General features: G+C 36.2%; 1 protein-coding gene across 6 annotated transcripts; it reads right to left on the bottom strand.

Moving 5' to 3' along the window:
• Positions 1–8,499: 8,499 nt before the first annotated feature.
• On the bottom strand, positions 8,500–21,848 carry bcas1 (brain enriched myelin associated protein 1). Of its 6 annotated transcripts, none has more exons than XM_074680635.1 (9): positions 21,525–21,848; positions 19,305–19,364; positions 18,964–18,999; positions 18,497–18,712; positions 18,306–18,383; positions 12,783–12,905; positions 12,603–12,683; positions 12,082–12,315; positions 8,500–9,476 (listed from the first exon to the last, which is right to left on the bottom strand). In XM_074680635.1, exons 1-9 carry the CDS (start codon positions 21,543–21,545, stop codon positions 9,399–9,401), a joined length of 927 nt encoding a protein of 308 aa, XP_074536736.1. In that variant the 5' UTR covers positions 21,546–21,848; the 3' UTR covers positions 8,500–9,398. The 6 variants fall into 6 exon arrangements, with proteins under 6 accessions (XP_074536736.1, XP_074536737.1, XP_074536741.1 ...); XM_074680636.1 differs by having other exon boundaries at positions 18,306–18,377; XM_074680640.1 differs by lacking the exon at positions 12,603–12,683.
• Between the last annotated feature and the right edge of the window lie 1,281 nt (positions 21,849–23,129).

The following is a 23,129-nucleotide window of genomic DNA, read 5'->3' as shown; positions in this document are numbered from 1 at the left end:
ATAAAACTGATAAAGAAAAAAAAAATAAAGTCTGATATTAAAATCTTAATTATTTGGTGTTTATTTTGAATATCTTTGCATTTGTGGAAACTCTTAATGTTAAAAACGCTTTAATTTTTTTTTTTTTTTTTTTTTTTAGAACAAAATCAAGAAGGGAGCACAAGTAAGACACTATAACATAAGTTTTGTATTTAAAAAATAAACACATTTCAGGTTATTACCTATTACCAGGAACGTAGAGGTAGCTAAAACTACACGTACCTTATATTAAGGACCTTTCTTCCACATGTGCAGCTAACTGTATATCTATTTATAGCCTTGTATCTGTGATTGATTTTTCTATACCTGTTTTTTGCACCAAGCTTGAACGCTCTAATTTCGTATCTCTCAGTATCAGTTTATCTGTGTAGGTGCACTGCATGACTCCACTTGCCAACTGTTATGATGCCAGCAGCTGGAACAGGTAAAACAATCCAGGGCAATCCTTCACATTCACGAGAGCTTAGTGTGTATTTTTTCAGGGTACAAATCTTAACAGTAAGATCTGTTTTGGAGTGTTTTTGCCCACTTGTTTGCCGGATGATAACACCTCTTAAGCTGCACTAATTTATGCAAACTGTCACAGACTGAGTCAATGTGCTGATTAGAGCCACAGGCAGTGTAACAATAGCGTTTGTCAAGTAATGCTGCCTTGATTGAACCTACTTTGAAGGTGTCGCCTTTCTTCTTCTTCTTCTTCTTCTTCTTCTTCTACTACCTCTTCTTCTTTTCTTCTTCTTCTTCTTCTTTCACGCTCCAACGGCATGCATCAGCTACCATGTGGAGGGTGGGGGAGGGGTGGCACAAACTTTTTTTTTCCACAGCAGCATGAGGAGATTTTGCAGAAGCAGGTTAGTTGAGTCATGAAAACGTTTTTCTTCCTATTCCACCTCACTAAACATGGCCTGGTTTTATACACTATAAGATTTTGTGCTCTTAAACTGAAACATTACAGCTTCTGTCACATGTTTGATCTTGAAGTAAAGGGGGGAGGTTTGCCTCAATAAAGCAATATTACTATATTGAATATACATTAAACATCTTAAACTTTTATAAAAGTGATTTTCAGATAAGAAAAAGTAATAGAATGGAGTTTGTGTAGTCAGTTTTTTGTAGGACAGAGGCTGTCACCTACAGTAGCACCCTAATGTGAACGCAAATAGCCCCTCCTCCACACTCCCACCTTCTAAACAGACACTATCCATTGATGCCTGCTTAAAGCCATACATTATTCAATCAATGACGATATTCAGTGGGATACAGAGTACTGAGACATAAACACACTCCTCTGCTTGAATCTCTCTCTGAATGGTAGCAGTGTCTGAAAAAAAAAGCTTCATCAGCTAAGACACAGTGAACAAAGAGCGTGCCCCTTACATTAGGCTGGGTTCTTCCTGTTATATATGCTATTTGATTGTTTTGTCTATAAAATCTTGTAGTCATTCTTTATAGATGTTACCAAACAGGTTGGACGAAGCAGAAGCCTTTTATCTATTTGATTTACAAAAGTAGATCTGCAGGTTTGGCAAGCATACTTGACTTAATAGTTGTGTGCACAAAAGGTGTAAAGCAGACCACACAGAATATTAGACGTATTGTGCATATAAAAGAAATTTTACTCAATCAAAGTGTGGATTAAGAAAGCCACATGTTCAGTAAACATCCTGTGTGTGTCTTATCTCACTGGGAGTTAATCCCTTACATGAGCTGCCTCTAAATTCAAACATTTCTTGAGCTCCCCTGCAGTAAAGTATGAATCTGATTTAGCTTTTCTTCCCCTCACCCTGAGATCCTGTTGCACAAACAGGTCGAGTATGTTAATCAAAGGCACCACATGTGACACATCGAGGCCTCCCGCTCATTTCCTTTTGTTCTGCGGCCACAAAGGCTCTGTGAAAGGCGATCAATCTGCAGGAGCGGTGTGATGCCTCAGGATGATGAGATTACACAGGGATGTTGTTGTCCATCATAGGAAAGTAAATACTCTGAGGGTTACTCATAAGTGGCTATATATCTTTGAGTGTCCCTAAAAACAACCTGCTGCATGTTAGTATGTTTACCTGCAAGATATCAAAGCAAAACCTCAGGTTCTTAGAGAAAAAACTACCTTTAAGTCAGCCTTTAATAACAGCTTAATCTTTAGAAAATTGTATTGTCTAATTCCCCTTATTTAAATATTTTAATACTTTGAATCATAAGAATAATTCTTCTTTAATTCTTAACTGTAAAGTAATTTTTGCACTGACTGTTTCTAGACTTTTTCTGTAAAACTTCAGTAACCAGTTACCACCTTTAAATTGATTCATTTAATGCTGATAGAAGCAAATATTTCTTTCAAAGATGTCATATTATCCTTATCTCCTATGGTAAAGCAACAAGTGGGCAAGCATTGTTTACTTCCAACTGATTTAATTACCCCCTCCTATTGTTTGACGCTATGCTAATGCAGTTTCTCTTCCACAATCAAAAAAACTCATTGTCACAGATTATGTCTTGCAGAAACAAACCACATGCATTCAGTGACTTCTAATTAAGAAAAAAAGGAGTTGTTTTTAAAAATGTCTGAATGGATGGTAATGTATTCAGGAGACAGACAGCCTGATAGGAACAGGATGGGCGGATGGGGAAAGGCAGTGGAGGCTTCTTTTTGTCCCGACGTGTCAGGAGCAGCTGACTGCATTGTTCTCCTGCAGATTCACAGCCTGCCTTCTTTCATAATCCCAGAGTCGCTCCTGAGACACCCTGATAATATATAATCTCCTTTCTCACCCCGAGACGGCCATATTTATTCAGTGCAACCAGCTGTTGTGTTGTTGATCATCAGAGAAGTTTTATCGGTCGGGGAAAGCAGTTTGTTTCTGGCCTCAGAACAAGTTAGAGACATTTTGGGAGGAAAGATTGAGACTGTTTGTTCCTCTGCCAGTGACATACCCCGTTTGTCTTAAAAACGTAATTCCACAGTGACCCAAAATGACCCAGTATTCCTTCTAACTATCTTCTAAACACACCAGTCAGAGTTACTGCTTAGTGATGGGAAAATACAACAGGAAGGATAAAAGATGGAAGCAAGATTTTAATTTTTCACTCTTTTGCAAAAACCACTAATCAATTACATTTTATTGTTGTTAAAGCAGAACTGTGTCGCAATGTAGATTATTATCACCCTTTGGACAACTCTACTTTGTGCACATAGGTTAAAGTAGACATTTTATTTATTTGTGACTTTTTTGCATTTTTAAATATAATAATAATAATAATAATAATAATAATAATAATAATAATAATAATAATAATAATAATAATAATAAATAAATAAATAAATAAATAGATACATAAATAAAATATCACAACCCATTTAAAAAAAACATAAAATTGATTAAATTAATTATAATAAAATTGATGATAATATATGACATCATATTTTATTAAATTCATATATTCATTCTTCGGTGTGCTGCTTAAACTTCTTTTTATGTGAATTAATGGTTATTATTATTCATATAAACAGAGTCCAAAGGGGTTAATTCATAGTTATTGAGTGGAAACATTGAATAAATTATTAGAAATAGAAAGTGTTAATGTATACAGTTCATGAGTACAGAAAGTATTGGGAGAGAATAGAAAAAATAACCAAAGATCTTTTAAAGTGGATATTTTTATGTGCCGCATTTCTCCTGACAGGAATACTTTTCTGCATTTATAGGACATAAACTGAAAAATGAAATATATGTGCTGATCATATTTTTATTTTATTTTGTCCACTTATAAACATAACAGGACAAAAAAGTGTTAATGTACTGTACTGTATATTCATATATTTCTTTCTCAAAGCTCTTGTAAGGATTTTTCAGTTTGTATTGATTTTGGCGCCCTCTGTAGACAAAAAAGTGCACACTGTCTACTTTATGCTGTTTTCTTTGTTTTATGGTGATATTTTTTTTTAATTTTTTTTTAAGTTTTTTGTGCCTTTACGTAGAGAGGATGAGATGGTGGATAGAGCAGGAAAAACAGGGTGTGAGTGAAGGAAAGAAACGCAGCAAAGTTGCACCAGGTTTGATTTGAAACCAGGATTGTCCTCTAGAGGGCTTACATTATGGGACAGGCAACCTAGACTGCCATGGCAGTACTTCCAGACAAAAAAATCACAGCCTTCTTTCTCGTGACTGTCACATATTTTACTTTTTGTGAGCATAAAGCTGTATTTTTTCAACAAACTGACACCTTCCTTCATCAGGCAACGCAAGTTTATTTATACAACACAGTTCAGTGATAAGGCAACTCAAAGTGCTTCACAGAGATGCAGATATACATGGAAAAGGTCACCAAAACATATTAAAAGGAAAGAATTAGAAATTAATTTAGAGAGCGTTAAAAATTGGCAAAAAAAAAGTAATGTTATATTAATATTTTTTTTAAGTTTACAAGTTTCAAGAAAGAAAATTTAAGCCTGGACCTATTTGCTATTTTGTGCTGTAAAGAGGCATCAGTACAACACTCTCTTTTTTGAATGAATAAATAAATAAAATTATTATTGGAAAGTTGTGTGACTCTCAAAGCCCCTGAAAATGCATAGAATACAAAAAACCTGAAATACAAAAAAAATTAAGTTATTTTACCCTTCAAACTAAAGCTATACTCAAGCTTCTGCAGCAATCAGTCAAAAAAGAAATTAGTTATAAAAAAAAAAGTAAAAAAAAAAAAAGGTTGCTGCTGCTCTTAGAATACACAAAGCATGTTTCTCTCTTTTCACCAGATTTTACCCAAAACGTTCAAGTTTTGGGGGTATTTCTGATGGTCAATTTAAGAATCGGATATACTTTATTGATCCCCGAGGGGAAATTGCCTTTTACAGCTACTCCTTTCAAAAAGTGTTAAAAATAGAAAGTAAAAAGTATAAATTATAAGATAAAAGAAATTACGAAATATGCAAATATAAGACAGTAAAAAAAATCAAATGTTCCCAAACACAAGTGACTACTTTTCTTTTTATGTTAAGGTTATCATATGATCACATGCGTGGAAATCATTTGAAACGCTTTCTTCTACACTTTGACTGGTCTCAAATTACATCGACAGTCATGAGGTTTTGGTTGTCCCTCTGCTGAGGCCTTTTGGCCCTTCAGCAGGATGTAACATTCCCCTGAAAGACTCACAAAAACAGACTCTGAATATCACTGGAGGCATCTGCATCAGAATACCTCCCTCACACACACACACACACAGGCACACACAGACACACACATAGTGCCTGCAGGACCTGCTCATTCACTCTGGGTTTACACTCAGATCACTGTTATTGATTAGTTATCAGATCAGAACTTGTGATGGTCTGATCGTTGTGTGTCTTCTCGCCGGTCCCTGCAGTTGTTTTCCCCCTCGTGTTTCCCCTACAGAGCAGACCTGTTAGCGGCGAGCAGGGCCGTGATGCACATTAATGCTGACAGCAGGCCTCCTGTCAGGCCTGCCTGCCTACTGTGCCCTTGTTCCACCCCCTCTGAGCTCAGTGCATTCACACAATCACAGGCATTGTCCTGGGATGAACTGCTGCAACACCCCGCTCAGGCACATCTTGTGCAGTTTACATTCTTTCTATACCTTGAACTGTTTCTTTTTCATACACCAGAGCACATGCTTGAGTGTGTAGGAGAAACTTTTATTTGAAGCTGTTTCTTTTTCTGTTCTTGCTGGATCACTTGGAAACACAAAAAGCTGTAAAACATGAATTAACTTCCAAGAAAGTGGAGCCATCAGTGAGAGGTGTTGGGAGCTAGCATAAATGGTATATAGTTGCTCATTTTTGTAGATTATTATTAAGTGTTTCTCTTGATTTGATGTATTAGGAAACGAACACAAGAGCCTCACACGTCCCAGAAATACAGCAAGACAGAAAAATGTGACACTGCATCTCAATTTGAAGCTCTCCTCGAGGGGAAAAGAGCAGACAATGGACCACATGTCTTATACATTACAAGCAATACTTCACTTTTTCTCCTTTAGTGCCACGGCAATTACTTTAATGCACAATTTAAAATGATCATACCTATTACGGAGGGCCTCATTGATAACAAAGGAGCAGTGTGAGTTATGCCTCCAGGGGCCACGACTCATCACTTAATGGTGGGTGAATGAGGGGTCTCAGACGTTACTATCTAAAACACATCCTTCCAGAGACTTCACTCAGCACGATCCATCAAAGAAATTACATCATAAACGCTAAAAGAGGATTTGAGGGCTTCCTGTACCCGGAATACAAAATTCTTTGGATTTTTTTTCACCTGTCGTTTATCTCAGCCGGTCTTTATAAAAATGTAGATGAGTGTTGGATAGAGATGTCCAGCAGTCATCACTCTGCCTGTCACGGCCTGTGCAGCGGCCACGTCTGTCAGATAACTGTCAGCTGTCTGCAAGGAAGACAAATAAATACATGCATGAGTAAGGTCTATACTATTTACCTCTACACCCAACATAGCAAAGTGTGACTCATTTGTCACGCCTTGCAGCTACTAAGCTCGCTGCTTAAACCTGCTGCAATGAGACTGTTTTTTTATTCTCTTTTTATCAAAACACTGCATCATATAATTTATTTGATAATCTTAGATGCAATTTTTCCTTCTTTTCTCTTCCACTGTCTGTTCATTTTTAACATTCATAACATGCATTAGATACAAAAAAGGGGAAAAAAATAATTAGTAGCTATTTTTCTTATTAATAATCAAAGACACTGACACTAAATAAAATCATGCATTAACATTTTGTTAAACTAAATCTTCATCACAATCGTCAATAAAGCCTGCCACCGCTCTACTTCACCTCCTACAACATCAACAGCCCACCAACTCTCCATGCACCTGTAGCTAACCTCAAGTTTTACAGCCCTGGTAGATAACTAAACCCACAAAAAAGACAAATCTGGAAAAAAAAAAATACAGATTTTAATTCAGTGTGGATGGATTCATTTAACTGACAATGTGCTTAAAATACATGATTGATAAGTGAAAAGTCATTAGCAAACAACAAATAATGATGAGTTTAGTGATATTATCTAAACATGTTATCAAATTCAAGTATTTTTTTGGTTGAAAATTTTTGCAGATTTTTCAACTTCAAAATTGTTGGGGTATGCAAATTAATTTATTTTTAAATGTTCAACATTTTTGCAAATTTTAACATTTTTTTTTTATTGGAAATTTTTGCAAATTTTTGAAATTTTTAAATTGTTTATTTTTCTGCAAATGTATTTAATTGCATTTTTTTTAATTTTTGCAAATTTTGATTTTTTTTAACTGGAAATTTTACCAATTTTTTGAAATTTCAAAATTGTTGATTTTTTTTTCACAAATTAATTTAGTTTCAAAATGTTTCAAATTTTTGCAAATTTTGATATATCTTCTTTTTAATTTCTTGCAAAATTAAAAAAAATGTTTTATATCTGTTGAAATTTTGGCAAATTTTAACATTTTTTCAAATTTTAACAAATTTTTAAAATATCAACATTTTTTCTATTTTTTTTTACAATCACCAGTGCTATGATTTGCATATTTAGGTTCAATTGGCAGTAGTTTTAAAACCAGATAAAATCAGATAAGTTACACTGTCATATTGTGTTTTCAATGTATCCCAGAGTACTGTTTCCTTCCACTAATATGTTTGCAGAAATCCAAGAAAGAAATAGAGAATTTCCAGCATCCAAAAATTAATTATTTTGTCAATTTCATATCCAACCACTCAGTGCTTGGACTCCCATCCCGAAAGTCTCTTAACACACAGTAACACTTAAACAAACTATTTATAATTATGATAAGCACATTGCATAAGATTTGACTAGAATATATGTTTAAACAAAACAATATATTTCATAAAATAAAATAAAAAATAAATAAATTAAAAAAAGAGTCAACAAAAGGTCAGTATTTGCTGACCCATGAACCCGTGAACCCATGAATGAAGAGCTACTGTGACAGAGGGAAGAGCAGAGACAAGAAGAAGTGTGACTTTGGCTGCACATAAGCAAAATACAGAACTATGGGCGTGCTCAGAAGTTCTTCAGAGAGTCAGACATGTTTTTCTGATTCTCTGCTCTGTTTTCGTTTCCAGCAAAGGGTTAAAATGTAATCGTTGATGTGTTTTTGGCACTTTTTGATACTTTTAATAAAAAAATGTAAATTCTGTTGCATTTTAAAGCATTTAGTACTGTAAAGAATTGAAGCATTAGAATTTTGACAACCATAAATAACTGATTACTCCTTCTGGTGAACCCATTGCCCCCCTAAAGCCCACCCTCTTATCCATATATGGTCACTTCCTGCTCAAAAAATTGTAAAAAAATAAAGTCCTGGCATCAGTATCAGACCCATCGGACCCATTTCCCATTCTTATTTGGTGACATACTTTTGCAACTTTTGCAACACCCATTTGTTTTAACACCCACTGTAATTCATTAAGACGAAGAGCAAACAAGTGTTGAACATGTTTATTGTCTTTGAGATAGCTGAAGTTAAGCATACATACATACAAAGGCAAACAAAGGTTGATATTAATTGCACATACGCCAAACACAAATGACTCACACCGTAAGACGTGCATGTTTAGAAACACGACACAAAGTGCTGCGATCAAATTAAAAACTAATCGGCTGTGATTTATGAGAAGTGCACCACAAGGACACGTTTGCACAAAGACACCATTCTGCCACCTCAGATGCTTTTGTTATTGTGAACACTTACAATCAGGTCCCTACAGAGCGGCATAGATTGTGATTTTCCCCACATGGCCCAAAACATGTTAAGATATGTGCTTTAGTTTTACATTTAGCTTGCATAGAGTTAACAAATCTGTAAGTGCAGTTTGTTATAGAAAACATGTTAAATGTTATATACAAGTACTTTATTCTATATCTGTTTATATTATCCTTTGCATTGCCTCCACTGTGTGATTCTTCTGGTTTAAACTGTGAAAATAAAACCTTTCAGGATTATGTTTTCTTATGTTTTTGACATAATCTGCTTAAAGCAAAGCGTGGTTCTGTGTTTTGTGAAAGCCCAGTTTGTCAGGTGGTGAGAACAGAGAGAAGTCACTTTGTAGAAAATGTTCACACACACATTGCTATACTTGTCAAGACGTCTATATAACCAAAAATATATATATTTTCTCAGCCACCCAGCCGTTCCTAATTTCCACCTGTTGAACACCTGCTCATTGATCATCTTTCCCACACTTTCTTGAACTCTCTCAGACACTTTTGCTCTTTGCATTGCGACTTCTAAAGGGTAACAGAGACGGAGTTAAAGAGAAGGAGATGAAGATTGAGTAAGAGCAAGAAAGAGAGTCTGTACAGAGAAACTTCGGGGTTGGTTTTGGTTTCATTTGGCCTTCTCAGCTGCTGCAGGAGCGGCAGGATCTGTCTGGACCCCGGCGTCTGTGGAGCCACGTCGCTGACCCTGGAATTAAAGGATAAAAGTGTAAGTCCATGAAGATAATAATAATGATGATAATAATAATAATAATAATAACAATAATAATAATAATAATAATAATAATAATAATAATAATAATAATAATAATAATAATAAAATTAAAACATGGTAAAAATCTAGTGTTGTGTTGTGTATTTCATAAATTTGCAAGAATACATGAAATTTCACTAAGTTGGAAAATTTTACAAAAAAAAAAAAACATTCAAAAATGTGCAAAAAAAAGTTTTTTTAACTTGTCATTTAAAAAAATTGCTAAGTTTAAAAAAATGTCAAAAAGTCATATATTAGCATGTTTTTAATCAATAAAAATAAATTTTAAAAATTTGCAGGAGTTTCAAAATTTCAAAGTTTGCAAAATCTTCAAAATATGGATGTGTTTTTTCTAAAAAGAAAAAAGTGTATAAAATTAGAAACATTGGTAAAAATCTAGTTTTGTGTTGTATATTTCATAAATTTGCAAAAAATCATGAAATTTCACTTAGTTGGAAAATTTAACAAAAAAAATTGATTTTTCAAATATGTGCAAAAAAAAAACTGTTCCACAATTTTTAAAGTTTGCAAAAGTTTGCAAAATCTTCAGAAAATTCTGATATTTTTTCTAAAAAAAATCTTCAAAATTGAAAAAAAAAAAAAAGTATTTCAAGAGCTTTTTTGCAGTTAAAAACAAAAAGCAGGGTAGTAAATATGAAAAGATGAACTTAATACTAATAAATAATAATAAAGCAAAGATAAATTGGAACAACACACATGAGCAAAGCATAAAACAATTAAGGCCTAAAAGGGTGTCAGTAAAGGGATTGACAGTGAACAAAGATGAGTCACAGATGAGATAAAACCTGAATAAAAGTAAGTCACTACATTAATGAGTTAACATAACATAGAGGAAGTAAATAAAAGAGCAGGGGTGGCCAACCTGTCAGAGACCAAGAGCCATAAAAATTACCATGGTACTTAAAAGAGCCACATCACACATGTGGTCTTGAAATGACATAACATGAAAAAAAAAATATATATATATATATATATATATATATATATATATATATATATATATATATATATATATATATATATATATATATATATATATCTTTCCAATCCATACATAGATAGAAAGATAGATAGATAGATAGATAGATAGATAGATAGATAGATAGATAGATAGATAGATAGATAGATAGATAGATAGATAGATAGATAGATAAATAGATAGATAGATAGATAAATAGATAGATAGATAGATAGATAGAAGTACATGAGCGATTGAGAGGAGCACATATAGAGAAGAGAAACTGAAACTTAAGTATCAATCTCATCACCCAAGTATTGATCAAGACTGATCCCAACGTTGGCTTCAATATATCAATATTTTAGATTGATCAACACACCACTACTCATAAGAAGAAGTATATATATTTATGAGTTTTATGAGCTGCACACGAAAGGCAAGGAGCCTCATGTGGCTCGCAAGCAGCAGGTTGGCCACTTCTGTAAAAGAGGATGGACTTAATGTAGTGGGAAATAAAAGATAAGAGAAAGGCTAAAAGACAGTAAAGCAAAAATAAGACAAAGATAAAAAATGAAAGACAAAAGACGACATCACACAAAAGCCAGTCTGTAAAAGTGAGTTTTTAAAAGTGACTTAAAAGAAGCGACAGACTCTGCACGTCTTATCTCCTCTGGCAGGTCGTTCCAGGAGCTCTGACGGAGAAACCTTTAATTTTGAGCCTTGACCAGAGGAGGAGGAAATGTATGAGGAGGAAATGAGAGGAAATGTAGCTTGGAGCAAGTACCATGAGAGCTTTAAAAGTAATCAATTAAATCTTAAAATCAACTCTAAAACTCATAGGAAGCCAGTGTGGGAGGCTTAAACTGGAGTGATGTGATGTCATCCACTAAAACTAGTCGGAAGAGAGAGGGAGTTTTTTATTTAAACCAGGGGGGAGAGAGTTACAGTTGTCCAGTCTTGAGGATATGAAGGCGTGGATTATTTTTTCAGGATCTGGCGGAGTGAGTATTTGTTTAGTAACAACCCTTTCTTTACATGGAAGTATATTTAAGACATAAATATTATTTTCATTTCATCCAAAGTCGACTAAAAGTTGGGATTTTGGTCTTAGTTGTGTTAAGGGAACATGCACTTTAACACGGAGCCCACGCCTTGGGTTACTTGGTTAGTGTCTGCTGCCATCTAGTGGAGATCTCCTCAACAAACAGATCACACTGGAAAATTAAATCTTATCAAGTGTTTTTGTCTTATTTTCAGTAGAAAATGTCTTTTTAGACTTGAATGAGCCACATTCACCAGACCAGTCAAGAAATTTGTCTTATTCCAAGTTATTTAAAGACAAAAATTAGGTCTGTATTGGCAGATTTATTTTTTACTTGTTACAAGCAATTCAGACCTCATTTTTGTCTTTAAACAACTTGAAACAAGAATGCGGCTCCAATCAAGTATAACAAGGCAAATCTTAACTTAAAATAAGACAAAAACACTTGATAAGATTTCAGTTTTTGCAGTGCATCTCCACTACAAGGCCCTGTGAGGAAGCCTTTTCACTCTCCTCACCAGACTTTTAAAGAACGTGTGGATGGAGTTCCTCTTCTCCAGTTTCTTTGGCGCATTCACGGCTTCATCTCCAGCTTGAGGGCCCGCTGAAGCCGCTTTACTTTCCGGAGCCGCCTCTGAAGGCTTGGCTGCTGCTGCTGCTTTGGGTTCATCTTTGGCTTTAGCTGTCTGAGCTGCCTCGGCGGTGGCAGCAGCGGCAGCGGGGGCAGGGGTCGCCTTCTTGGAGCCGGCGGCCTGAAAGTGTTGTGAATGAATTGAATTGATCTGAAACCATCTCCAGCATCTGTTGCTCTCTTCTGGTTTGATGCAGATGGACTTAGCGATGATATCAGATGTGACATTTGGAGTGACATTAAGATGCTCCAATCACAGGTTAGGAAAGTGTGAAAACATTATGATTATGAGGGAGAATCACAGAAGCACTCTGAAGCTGATCAAATCGTTTTAAAGCAGGTTCAAACCAGACGTATTAAAAGAAAGTCCACTGGTTAATGAAGCAGTCGTAGTTTGGCTTTATTTACCACTCCAGCTGTTCTCCTGAGGAACCGAACTCCACTTGTGGAGGCTGCCTGGACTTTTGTAGTCATGTTGTCTAACAGTACCTCAAATTCACATTAATCTGTTACTCTCTGTTTAGTAATTTCTTCACATTTCATGCTCAGAAATTTTAGATAATGCAAAGAAGTCTAAATGTTTCTTACTTTAGTTTTGAAGAAAGAGAGGAAGGCTGTTTTTGTGTCTGCTTTCTTCTCTTCCGGAGCAGGCGGCGCAGGTTCAGGCTTCGCAGCGGCCTCCAGAGTGACGACTTTTGACGGATCCACCTTCTTTGAGAGGAGAAAACACAAGTTATGAACTCTACGAGGATTAAAGGCAGGGACACCAGTGAGACTCTTACAGAGTGAGAGGAGGAGCTGCCACCTGAGAAAAAGGAGGTAAGAGAAAGTCCAGGATCAGAGCTGGAAAAGAGGGTGACCAACCTGAATAGAAATATTCCCTTTAAGCATGAAGGCACCCGCGCCGTCATGCACAAAAGCAAAGAATGTTACTTTCTGCAAAAAAGGGAAGATAACCTTCAAGGGGATTTGAACATTTTGGGAAATGTGCTAATTTGCAAACATGCATCCAATTCAAATCTTAAAAACAAGGTAGGAGATGTTTTTGTTTTCTTATAGAGGGATTATCAGTCTACGTCATCATAAAGATGCGCACGCATCTTGACCGCAGAAGCAGCGTTTAGCTCCATTCATTTAGACGAGTTAGCATTTTTTTAAACACTAAATTCAACCTGTTATCAGCATTAAAATGTACGGCTGTTCTGTGGTTTGTTTTTGGAAACGATACCATACAACAGCGGCAACGTATATCAAGTTTTGACCGTCACAGAGCGACCAGTGTTTTGGAGTTAATAGCCACCATGCTAACTGGTGACTCTCAGCCAAGGGTATCAGTGATTAACTGCCGAGAGTCACCAGTTAACAGGGTCACACTTTCCACTGAAACACCAGCGACATCTGGGGGTAAAGAAATAATTCTGGGCGTAGTTTTGTGGTTCTTTTATTATGATTATTTTATTATTATTTTATTACTGTCACAGTCTGGTAGGTGTCCACTTATGGAAAACATTTGATCATAAAACTGATTTCAGTGATATCAACCATAGTTCAGCTCTACTAGTAATCATTTTTAGACGGCATGTACTTAATTTTGGTTCACTAGTGCGTGTGTAGACTTTTCTAGTACAGTAAAATGTGTCACCAAAAAGTGTTCACTAGAAGTACTAGTAGACTGTTTTAAGTCTATTAGTACTAACAGTAGGCTTAAAAATGATCACTATTACTACTAGTAAGCCTTATATGCAAATAAGTGGGTGTGAAAAAACAAATTCAGGCTTCCCACTGGTTTTTGAAAATCTATCTAATCTACAAGCAGTCTACTAGTACCACTAGTGAGACATTTAAGTTTATTTGTAGTATTAGTAAACCAAAATTTTGTTTCACTAGTAAAGGTTTTTGTCACACTAGAGCCCAAGTAGACATTACTAGTAAAGCAGAGTTGTCTGCTAGTTGACAATTTTGTATCACTAGTAGTACTAGCAAAGCTTTGAGTTTTTACTTGTAACATTTTCTAAGTCTACTAGTACTACTAGTGACATAAAATTGTCTACTTGAAAACAATTTGGGGTCTACTAGTAGACCTACTTGTAGACCTACTAGTAGACCTAATGCAACTGCAGTAGGAGAGACTTTAAACAAATACAGTACCCTGATTGGTTGTTATATTTTCAAAAGCCAATGGGAAGCCTGATTTTTTTTCCCCCACTCACTTATTAGCATATAAGGCTTTCTAGTAGTACTAGTGATCATTTTTAAGTCAACTGGTAGTACTGGTAGAGCTGAACCATATCAATGATATCAATTTTATGCTTTAACGGCTTTCCATATCCACAGATAATGCAGTCATGAGCATCGAGTGACAGTTTAAACTGCTCTCTGGGTACACGCTGGATTTCTCCGCTAAAAACGTCTGTCCACCTAATATCTGTCCAATTGCTGATCTCTTCTATCCACTCACTGCTATTTCACAAACCTGGGAGCTGTTTACCATCTTTAAAAGTGCTGATACTTAGTTTAAAATTTTGTTTTTTGGTGGTTAGCTTAGCTCCTCCACATCAGTTGACAAACCATTATACTCTGCTGTGCTTCTGCACTCAAGTTTCGTGCGCATACAACGTTATTGATAAACAAATAATCCCTCTACACCAGGATGAGCAGGAAAGCAGGTGAGCTAGATACATTTCCCAAAACATGGAAGTCCTTCAATTTACCTCATCTCCTCCCTCTGGTTGTACCCCTGCTTCATCAACCGTCTGCAGGGGAGAAAATTATTTGTTTCCCCTCAATTCAAGTTATTGGGAAAGGCAATAAATCATGATTGTACACGTCTGTCATGATGGAACAAATGAATCCATTTATTAATCAAGAATATTGTCTGGTTTCGCCAATTTTGTGTTCTCTAAGTGGGATAAACGAGAGATTATATTTGGTTCATCTTGTGCAACATCATGTCAGAGGTGCCTGCAGAGAGAAGAAATGAAGAATTAATATTCCCGAGCACCTCCCGCTGATTTACCTCGACGACCGACTGTGCTGCTTCCACTGCTGTCTCCAGGAGTTCAACAATTTCACTCTGAGCAGATGCAAATTTATCAGACATTAGAATGTATTTGGTGCTAAAAGACACAGGATCAGAGGATTATTCTGCTCCCTAAAAGAAAAAAAAAAAACCCAGCAGTGAGGACGCTCCTTTGATTTTACCTGGGCTCCTACAGCAGGCTCGGGTACCTCCACTGGAGTCTCCTGCAGGGCAAAATTAGTATTTTTATTCTAAGGAGATGCAAATGAAGATGTGAAAAACCTTAATGTAACACTTCATCGGTTCAAAGTAGCTGTGTGAAACCCACATTTAAGGCTCCAGGGAGGAGATTTTAACTGGTTGTAAAACAGAAATTAACAGTGATGTCTTTTCAGAGACAACAGATCATTAGCAACAGGCCTGACAGTTTCTGTGTGGTGACTTTGAATGCTTGTAATTGCTGTGAGATGGTAGGCGTCGAACCAGATGATTGGCAGCATCACAAACATTCCCACATTTAGCAATAAAAACAAAGGCAGGGTGAGATATGTGGTTAGAAAAGGCTACTGAAAGCATCCGCGGCACAAAATCAGCAAAGAGAAAAGAGTGATAGCCTTAACTACCAAGGGCACCACAATCAACAAAAACTGTGAATCCCTTGTAGAAGGTTTAAATGTGTTAATATCAGATATCTAAATACAGCTATGATAACTAGACATGTTACGCTACTTTTGTTAGCCTCACATTTGACCGCAAAGATACTACATTTCCCAGAAAACAGCTGAGATGCTTCACTTTACCTCTGCTTCAACAACAGGTTCTGCATCTACTTCTACTTCTGGCTCTGGTGGCTTCTTGGTTGTCTGTGGGTTAGTGAAGGAATTAGTAACGTTAGTAAAAACCAAAAGGTCAAAAACAGTCTGCCTGAGGTGGAGAAGGGCAGGTATGAGTCAGCAGTTTTTAGGACGTTAGCATAGCAATGAGTGAAAAAGAAGAACTATGACTGCTTGATAAGACTTCAGTAAAAGATATGTGCCATTTTGTATGTGCTAGCTTTTTACAGCGCTAAAGCTAAGGGCTGGTTAGCTTAGCTTAGTCTGGAGACTGGAAGTGAGCAGAAACAGTTAGCCTAGCTTTACCTCAGTTTGCTAACACACCTATCAGGACACGTACAAAAACTAACACTTAAAATGAATGGAAGAATTTATTATGAGTCACTTTCAGCTATTTTAGACCAGTTGCAGCGACTTCCTGTAGTGTCTGGTGCAGTGTTTCCAACTCTTCAGTAAAGAAAGTAGCTATTGGCTGTCGGAGAAGTCGCTAAAAAATGTCAAGGCCTATCTGCTTGCATGTCAATGTCATGGACGCTGTAGTAAAGAGGAGTATAATGCCATGGGAGAGACTAAAAGTGAGTGAAAAGGAATTATTCATATTTTTAGAACTACAAATGAACTTTCTTCTGTCAGTTCTTGTTTTTTAGAAAGTCAAAGTAACAACCCTCACACACAGCACATGCAAGCAAAATACAAGAAAAAGTTAATTGATTTTTCCCTTCATGGGAAAAAGAGTTGATAGAGGACTCTTAAAAGTAGCTAAATAAAGTGACAAAGTTGCTAATTTTGCTAGCTAACACTGCTAAGACTAAATTAGAAGTAACACAGTTTAGATAGTACAAGTTCTCAGTGAGTTGTAGTCGGGGAGCTAACAAGGCTAACTACTTCACACTGTTTTCCCTCTCTTGCTAAGTTAGGTGGTATTCTAGATTTAGCTTAAAAGTTAGCCTGCAGCTAAAGGAGCAGTATTGACTTTCATGTAACTGTAGTCAGAAGCAAATCACGTTTACTTCTTAAACTGTCAAATATTTTAACTAATGAGATGAAGCTAATGCTTCCTAAGTAATCGTGATAAAGTCACACAACCGTAACAAAATCTGTTTCCTTGCTCTGCTAACAACCCTCACGCATAACACATGCTCCTTGTGGAAAAAAAAATAAGACAAAAGTTGATATTACAAGTTCAGTGAGCTGCAGGAAGCTAGCAAGGCTAACTAGTCCACACTGTTTTCCTCCTTTTGCTAATTTAGGTGATTTTGTAGATTTAGCTTTAATATTAGCGTACGGCTAAAGGAGCAGTATTGACTTTCATGTAACTGTAGTCAGGAGAAGATCATGTTTACTGCTTAAACTATCAAAAAAAAATTTCCATTTTAATTAATATTTTAATTAAATAGATTAAGCTAATGCTTCCTTTGAAATCCTGATAAAGGGAGGATAAAGAAATATCAACTTGTCGAGGTTGCTAAGTTGGCTAACTCACACCGTCCAAGACAAATTAAGCAGAAACACAGTCTAGATAACACAAGTTCAGTGAGGTGTAGTAGTTAGGGAGCTAACAAGACTAACAACTCCACACTGTTTTCCTTCTTTTGCTTAGTTAGGTGATATTCTGGATTTAGCTTAAAAGATAGCGTACAGCTAAAGGAGCAGTATTGACTTTCATGTAACTGTAGCAAAAGCAAATCATGGTTACTCCTTTAGCTGTCAAATATTTTAACTAATGAGATGAAGCTAATGCTTCCTTAGGAACCCTGATAAAGTCACACTACAGTAACAAAACCTATTTCCTTGCTCTGCTAACAACCCTCACGCATAACACACGCTCCTCGTGGAAAAAAAAATAAGACAAAAGTTGATTGATTTTTCACTTTTTTGAAAAAAAGAGTTGATAGAGAACTCTGAAAAGTTGCTAAATATAGCAACAAGGTTGCTAAGTTGGCTAACTCACACTGTCCAACACAAATTGGGAAGAAACACAGTTTAGATAATACAAGTTCAGTGAGCTGTTGTTAGGGAGCTAAGAAGGCTAATTACTTCACACTGTTTTCTTCTTGTCAAAAGCAAATCATGTTTACTCCTTAAACTGTCAAATATTTTGATTAATGAGATGAGGCTAATGCTTCCTTAAGAATAGATAAAGGGAGGAAAAAGGAATATCAAATTGTTTCGTTTCTGCCAACTCCAGACAAACGTCTCTTGTTCAGTTAGTAACAGGATGAGCCGGGGTCAGTCAGAGAGTATGATAATCTACTGTACCCCTGCTGCAGGCTTGGGCGAGGCATTGGCTCCACTTGAGGCCCCCTTGCCTTTTGATGCCTTGACACCTAGCTGTACCTCAAATTCACATACAGCATGTTTCACACTACTTTACAGACCCAAACACAGCAGAACATGCACTTAAAGAAATTGTGCATTAGTTATAAATAGAATATTTACACTCTATTTACCTTTGAACGGAAGAAGCTGCTGAAAGTATTTTTGGATATTTTTCCTTTTGAGGACTCAGGTTCCTTTGCAGCAGCTTTTGGTTCCGGTTTTGGGGAGGCCTTTGCAGGTTTGGCAGCCGGTTCTGCTTTGATTTCCATTTTCGGTGGCTCTGGAGGAGGAGGCGGTGGGATAGACATTCCTTTGGGTGCTGCTGGAGGCTCGGACACTTGTGCAACCTGTATTAGACCAAACCAGTGTTAGAAGAAAACCTTGCTTTGGGAAAACTCTTCCGCAATGCTACATAAAAACATGGTTTAATGTCACACAAAAAATATAGGTTTCAGCAGTCATCCAAATCCAAGTGTTACCAATGGGATATGGAGGATTAGCAGACAACATGGCAGTTTTAGAAGGTAACCAAACCAGATGAACGTTCACTGCAAGATCTGTTACACAAATTCAAATACTTTATAGTTCAGGTGCTCACAGTAGTGGTTGTGTCTGGTTGGCTCTCCTCTGGGGACTATTTGGCAACAGAAATAAGAAGCAGTTAGAGAAATGAAGCAAACATATTTAGAAGAAAGCACAAGTTCATGGTTTATTAATGCGTAAAACGAAGCTAAAGATACATTTAGCGCAACCAGTGCATTGCTAAGTGCATTTATGCAGCCTTACAAACCAAGATAAGATTCATTTAAGGACAAATACTGCAAGCAGATCAAATAGCGTGATCACACTTCTGTAAATAAACCCATGATAGTAACGTGAATCTTATTAAACAGGTTTTTGTGTTATGCAATACTTCGTTAAAAGCTCAGCTCAGGTCACCTGATCTTTTGCGGCTGCAGGAGCAGCTGTTTCCTTTTTGGTTGTTTTAGTGGGCGTCACCTGTGCAGCAAGAGAAGAAAAATAAACCGCCTTTAGTCATTTCTGTACATGCATTTTAAAAAAAGAAGAAAGAACTGGGAGTAGTGTTGCTTATTTAGGTACATCATATGAGTGGTGATGAAGCTGCTTTGGTAAAACATCCAAAAAGTAGTAGGTGTCTTATTTTTAGTTGGGACACATTTAACTTTTCAGTCCAGAAAAATGTCTTGTTTCAAGTTGTTTAAAGACAAAAATCAGGTCTGAATTGCTTGTCTATTGTTTATTTTGATCCCCATTAGTCTCAATTTGAGTTGCAACTATTCTTCATGGGGCCCACTCATACAAACTTAAATTTTGAAAAGAACATTTCAAAACTAATCAAGAAAAATGAAAATTAGTGGCACCTCAATAACAATCAATTACAAATTCAGGAGTGCTAATGTGAAACCAACAATAAATCTATCTATCTATCTATCTATCTATCTATCTATCTATCTATCTATCTATCTATCTATCTATCTATCTATCCATCTATCCATCCATCCATCTATCTATCTATCTGTCTATCTGTCTATCTTTATATATATATATATATATATATATATATATATATATATATATATATATATATATATATATATATATATATAAATATATATATATAAATATATATATATAAATATATATTTATATACAATAAACAATAATAAATTCAAAAAATAAATAATAACAATTTATATTAACAAAAAATTAAATTAAAAATACAAAAAAATACAAAAAAATTAAAAAAATGTGGAGCTTGTTACAAAACAAAATCTGCCAATAGAACAAGAAAAAATTGCTTGAATAATTATAATAACTATTTCTTAATACAAGTAAGTTTTTTCTTGTCCCACTGGCATTTTTTTTTTTGAACAAGACATTTTTCTGGAATGGTCAGGTGAATGTGGCTCATTCTAAGTCTAAAAAGACATTTTATACTGTAAATAATACAAAAACACTTGTCAAGATCTTATTTTTTTGCAGTGTAAGGGTAATGCAAAAAAATATGTTTTTTATATATATATATATATATATATATATATATATATATATATATATATATATATATATATATATATATATATATACATATAACAGAAAAAAAATTAATTAACATTACAAAAAATGTTTTTAAATAATTCAAATTGTTGTTTAACTTGTAACAAGTAAAAAAAAAATCTGCTGATAGAACAAGAAAAAATTTCTTTAAAAAAACTTCTTAAAACCAAAATAGTTTCTTAATACAAGTACGTTTTTTTTCTTGTTCCATTGGAATTTTTTTTCTATTTAAACAAGACATTTTTCTGGACTGATAGGGTGAATGTGGCTCATATTAAGTCTAAGAAGATATTTTTTAATGAAAATAAGATGAAAACACTTGATAAGATTTCATTTTTGTGCAGTGTAAGGGTTATGTGAAAGCAAAATACGTGTTTGAATAAAACAGAAGCCTTTCATAAAAGCAGACATAGCCCTTTATGATACACTAACTGAGGCCCACAGTGCACACTGAGGTCCCTGACAGAGCACATACAGTACATGCGCTGTCATTGTGACAGCCATTGTGCTCCGGAGATGGCGTAGGCCTGCCCTCGCTCTATCTTCACAAATCTCAACTTCCAACAGCACAGGCCTCCCTTGTGAGCTCACACTATGGGTTGAACAATAGGCCACCACATTCCCGCATGTTCAAAGACTTGATTAGCATGGGGCTAGGGCAATGGTAACTCTTTAAAACGGCATGAGTCCAAAAGACAGCACGATGAAGAGGAAATACAATAGCTGCTTGTTGTACGTTTTCCATCAGGCTCTGTCATCGTGGCAGATTTTAGTTATGGATACCTTAAGTGGCGTAAAACCCCTTTTTTACACGCATAATTTAACATAATATGAGATGGACCACATATAATATATAAAATCCATCACATCTGGTTTGAATTTGTCTTCACTTATCCATAAACTGTAGATATTTCTACAAAAATCTTTGTATCACTCTGGGTTTAAGACACTATTAAAAAAATATGTTTCAACATTTAATCAGCCAAATTCTTGGTTCTTAGATTCCTTTCCCAAAGCAGTCTGTTTTAACCCAGCTGCAATGACAATTTTCACATGCAAATGCTAAATCACATCACTTACTAGTGTTTTGAAGAAGTTCATAACTGGATTCTCTTCTGGGACACTCTCCTCTTGCTCCTCAGGTTCACCGTTTTCTGGTTCTGGTTCAGGAGCTTTTTCTTCCTCTGGAGTCACACTTTCCGGCTCTGGCACTGGTTCTGGTGTTGGTGGTCTTGGTTCTGGCTCTGGTTGTTGCTCTACCTTAGCCGTCTCCTATACACCATCACAAAAAGTTATCCCTTCAGATTTATGTTAGAGCGGCGACGCTGATATGCAGGCAGTGAGTGTCTTAATCGCAGCATTGAGATGGGAGCACAATTCCAACCATGCCTCTGCCTACTCGGGGCACCGTCAACAATCAGCCTTTTATTAATGTGTCTGTCCCACCCCTCACTCATTGATATTCAACAATGTGTGAGAGTTATGCCCTCAGAAATGTTGGGAGAATCATAAACCTTGCTGTGTCCTGATGGCGAGTGGGTCAAAAAAAAAAGAAAATTGACCTAACCTGATTTCAAGAAATGTATTGTCTTAAAAAAATGGTACTATTTCTTCTAATGTGGTTGTCTTTTTTGAAAACACGTACTGCTTTGCATTTATTGGTGGTTATACAGACCTGATCAGAATCTTAAGACCAGTTGAGAAATTGCTAGAATATGCATTTTGCACAATTGGGCCATAATGAGGTTTTGAGTAGAGCTACAATATGCAAAAGCAAGAAGTAGGAGTGCGACAAAAAACATTTGGAACTTCTACTTAAAAAACAACAATAAAATAGGTTGTTTATCACCTTATCAAAAGTTTAAGACCACAGGCTATTAAAGCTAAAATCTGCTCAAAATTTGTATTTTCTGTCAGGCATTCACATGGTCATGCCCTCCTGATGGCTAAAGCTAAGAAGCTGTCTCTTCTTGAACGTGGTCGGATCATCGAGTTGCATAAGCAAGGCCTCTAACCATAAGACAGTCATTCTGCATTGTCTGAAAGATCCTGAGCATTATGGAACAAAAAAGTCAAGTGGTAGAGCCAAAAAATGACATCTGCACTGAGCCGTAGGATCCGATTGGCTGTCTGTCAAGACCCAAATTAAGGCCCTTACTGGTGCCGACTGCAGCGCAATAACCACCAGACGGCATCTGCAGGAAAAGGGTTTCAAAAACAAAAAACAAATTCTAAGACCTTGTCTCCTTCAACGCCACAAAACTGCCCGTTTAGACTTTGCCAGGGAGCATCAAACATGGGACATTGACGGTCCTGATGGCTTCAAACATTACTGACATGACGAGGAGATCCCACCAGAAATGGTTTTTTACCCGGCACAGTGGAGGGGGGTCCATCATGATCTGCGGCTTTTTCATTCAGTGAACACTGGAGCCTCAGGTGGTGCAGGGTGGTCAAATGGCAGCTGGTTACGTGCAGATGTTGCAGCGGGCATCCTTCATGACTAAGGGCCCTGGTCTGTGTGGTAAAAGCCAGGTTTTTCAACAGGACAATAACGTCACTTTTTTGGACCATCCCGCATGTTCCCCTAATTTGAATCCAAGAGAGAACATTTGGGGATGGATGGCAAGGGAAGTTTATAAAAATGGCCATCAGTTCCAGACAGTTGATGCCCTTCGTGAAGCC

This window comes from Halichoeres trimaculatus, unplaced genomic scaffold, assembly GCF_033239565.1.
Source record: "Halichoeres trimaculatus isolate MK-OKI-2021-1 unplaced genomic scaffold, fHalTri1.1 fHalTri1_scaffold_11, whole genome shotgun sequence".
Lineage (NCBI taxonomy): Eukaryota > Metazoa > Chordata > Actinopteri > Labriformes > Labridae > Halichoeres > Halichoeres trimaculatus.
The sequence above is the reverse complement of the archived record's forward strand: the minus strand, read 5'-3'. Positions and strand labels throughout refer to the sequence as shown.

Bases quoted from the DNA above. Each gene is read 5' to 3' on its own strand.
- bcas1 (XM_074680635.1), bottom strand. From the start codon at position 21,545: ATGAACTTCTTCAAAACACTA. The intron at 12,906-18,305 runs GTACAGTAGATT...CTCCTCTCAAAG, and splicing joins CGCCCAAGCCTGCAGCAGGG to AAGGTGGATCCGTCAAAAGT. The intron at 9,477-12,081 runs GTGAGGAGAGTG...CTTTAATTCCAG, and splicing joins ACACGTTCTTTAAAAGTCTG to GGTCAGCGACGTGGCTCCAC.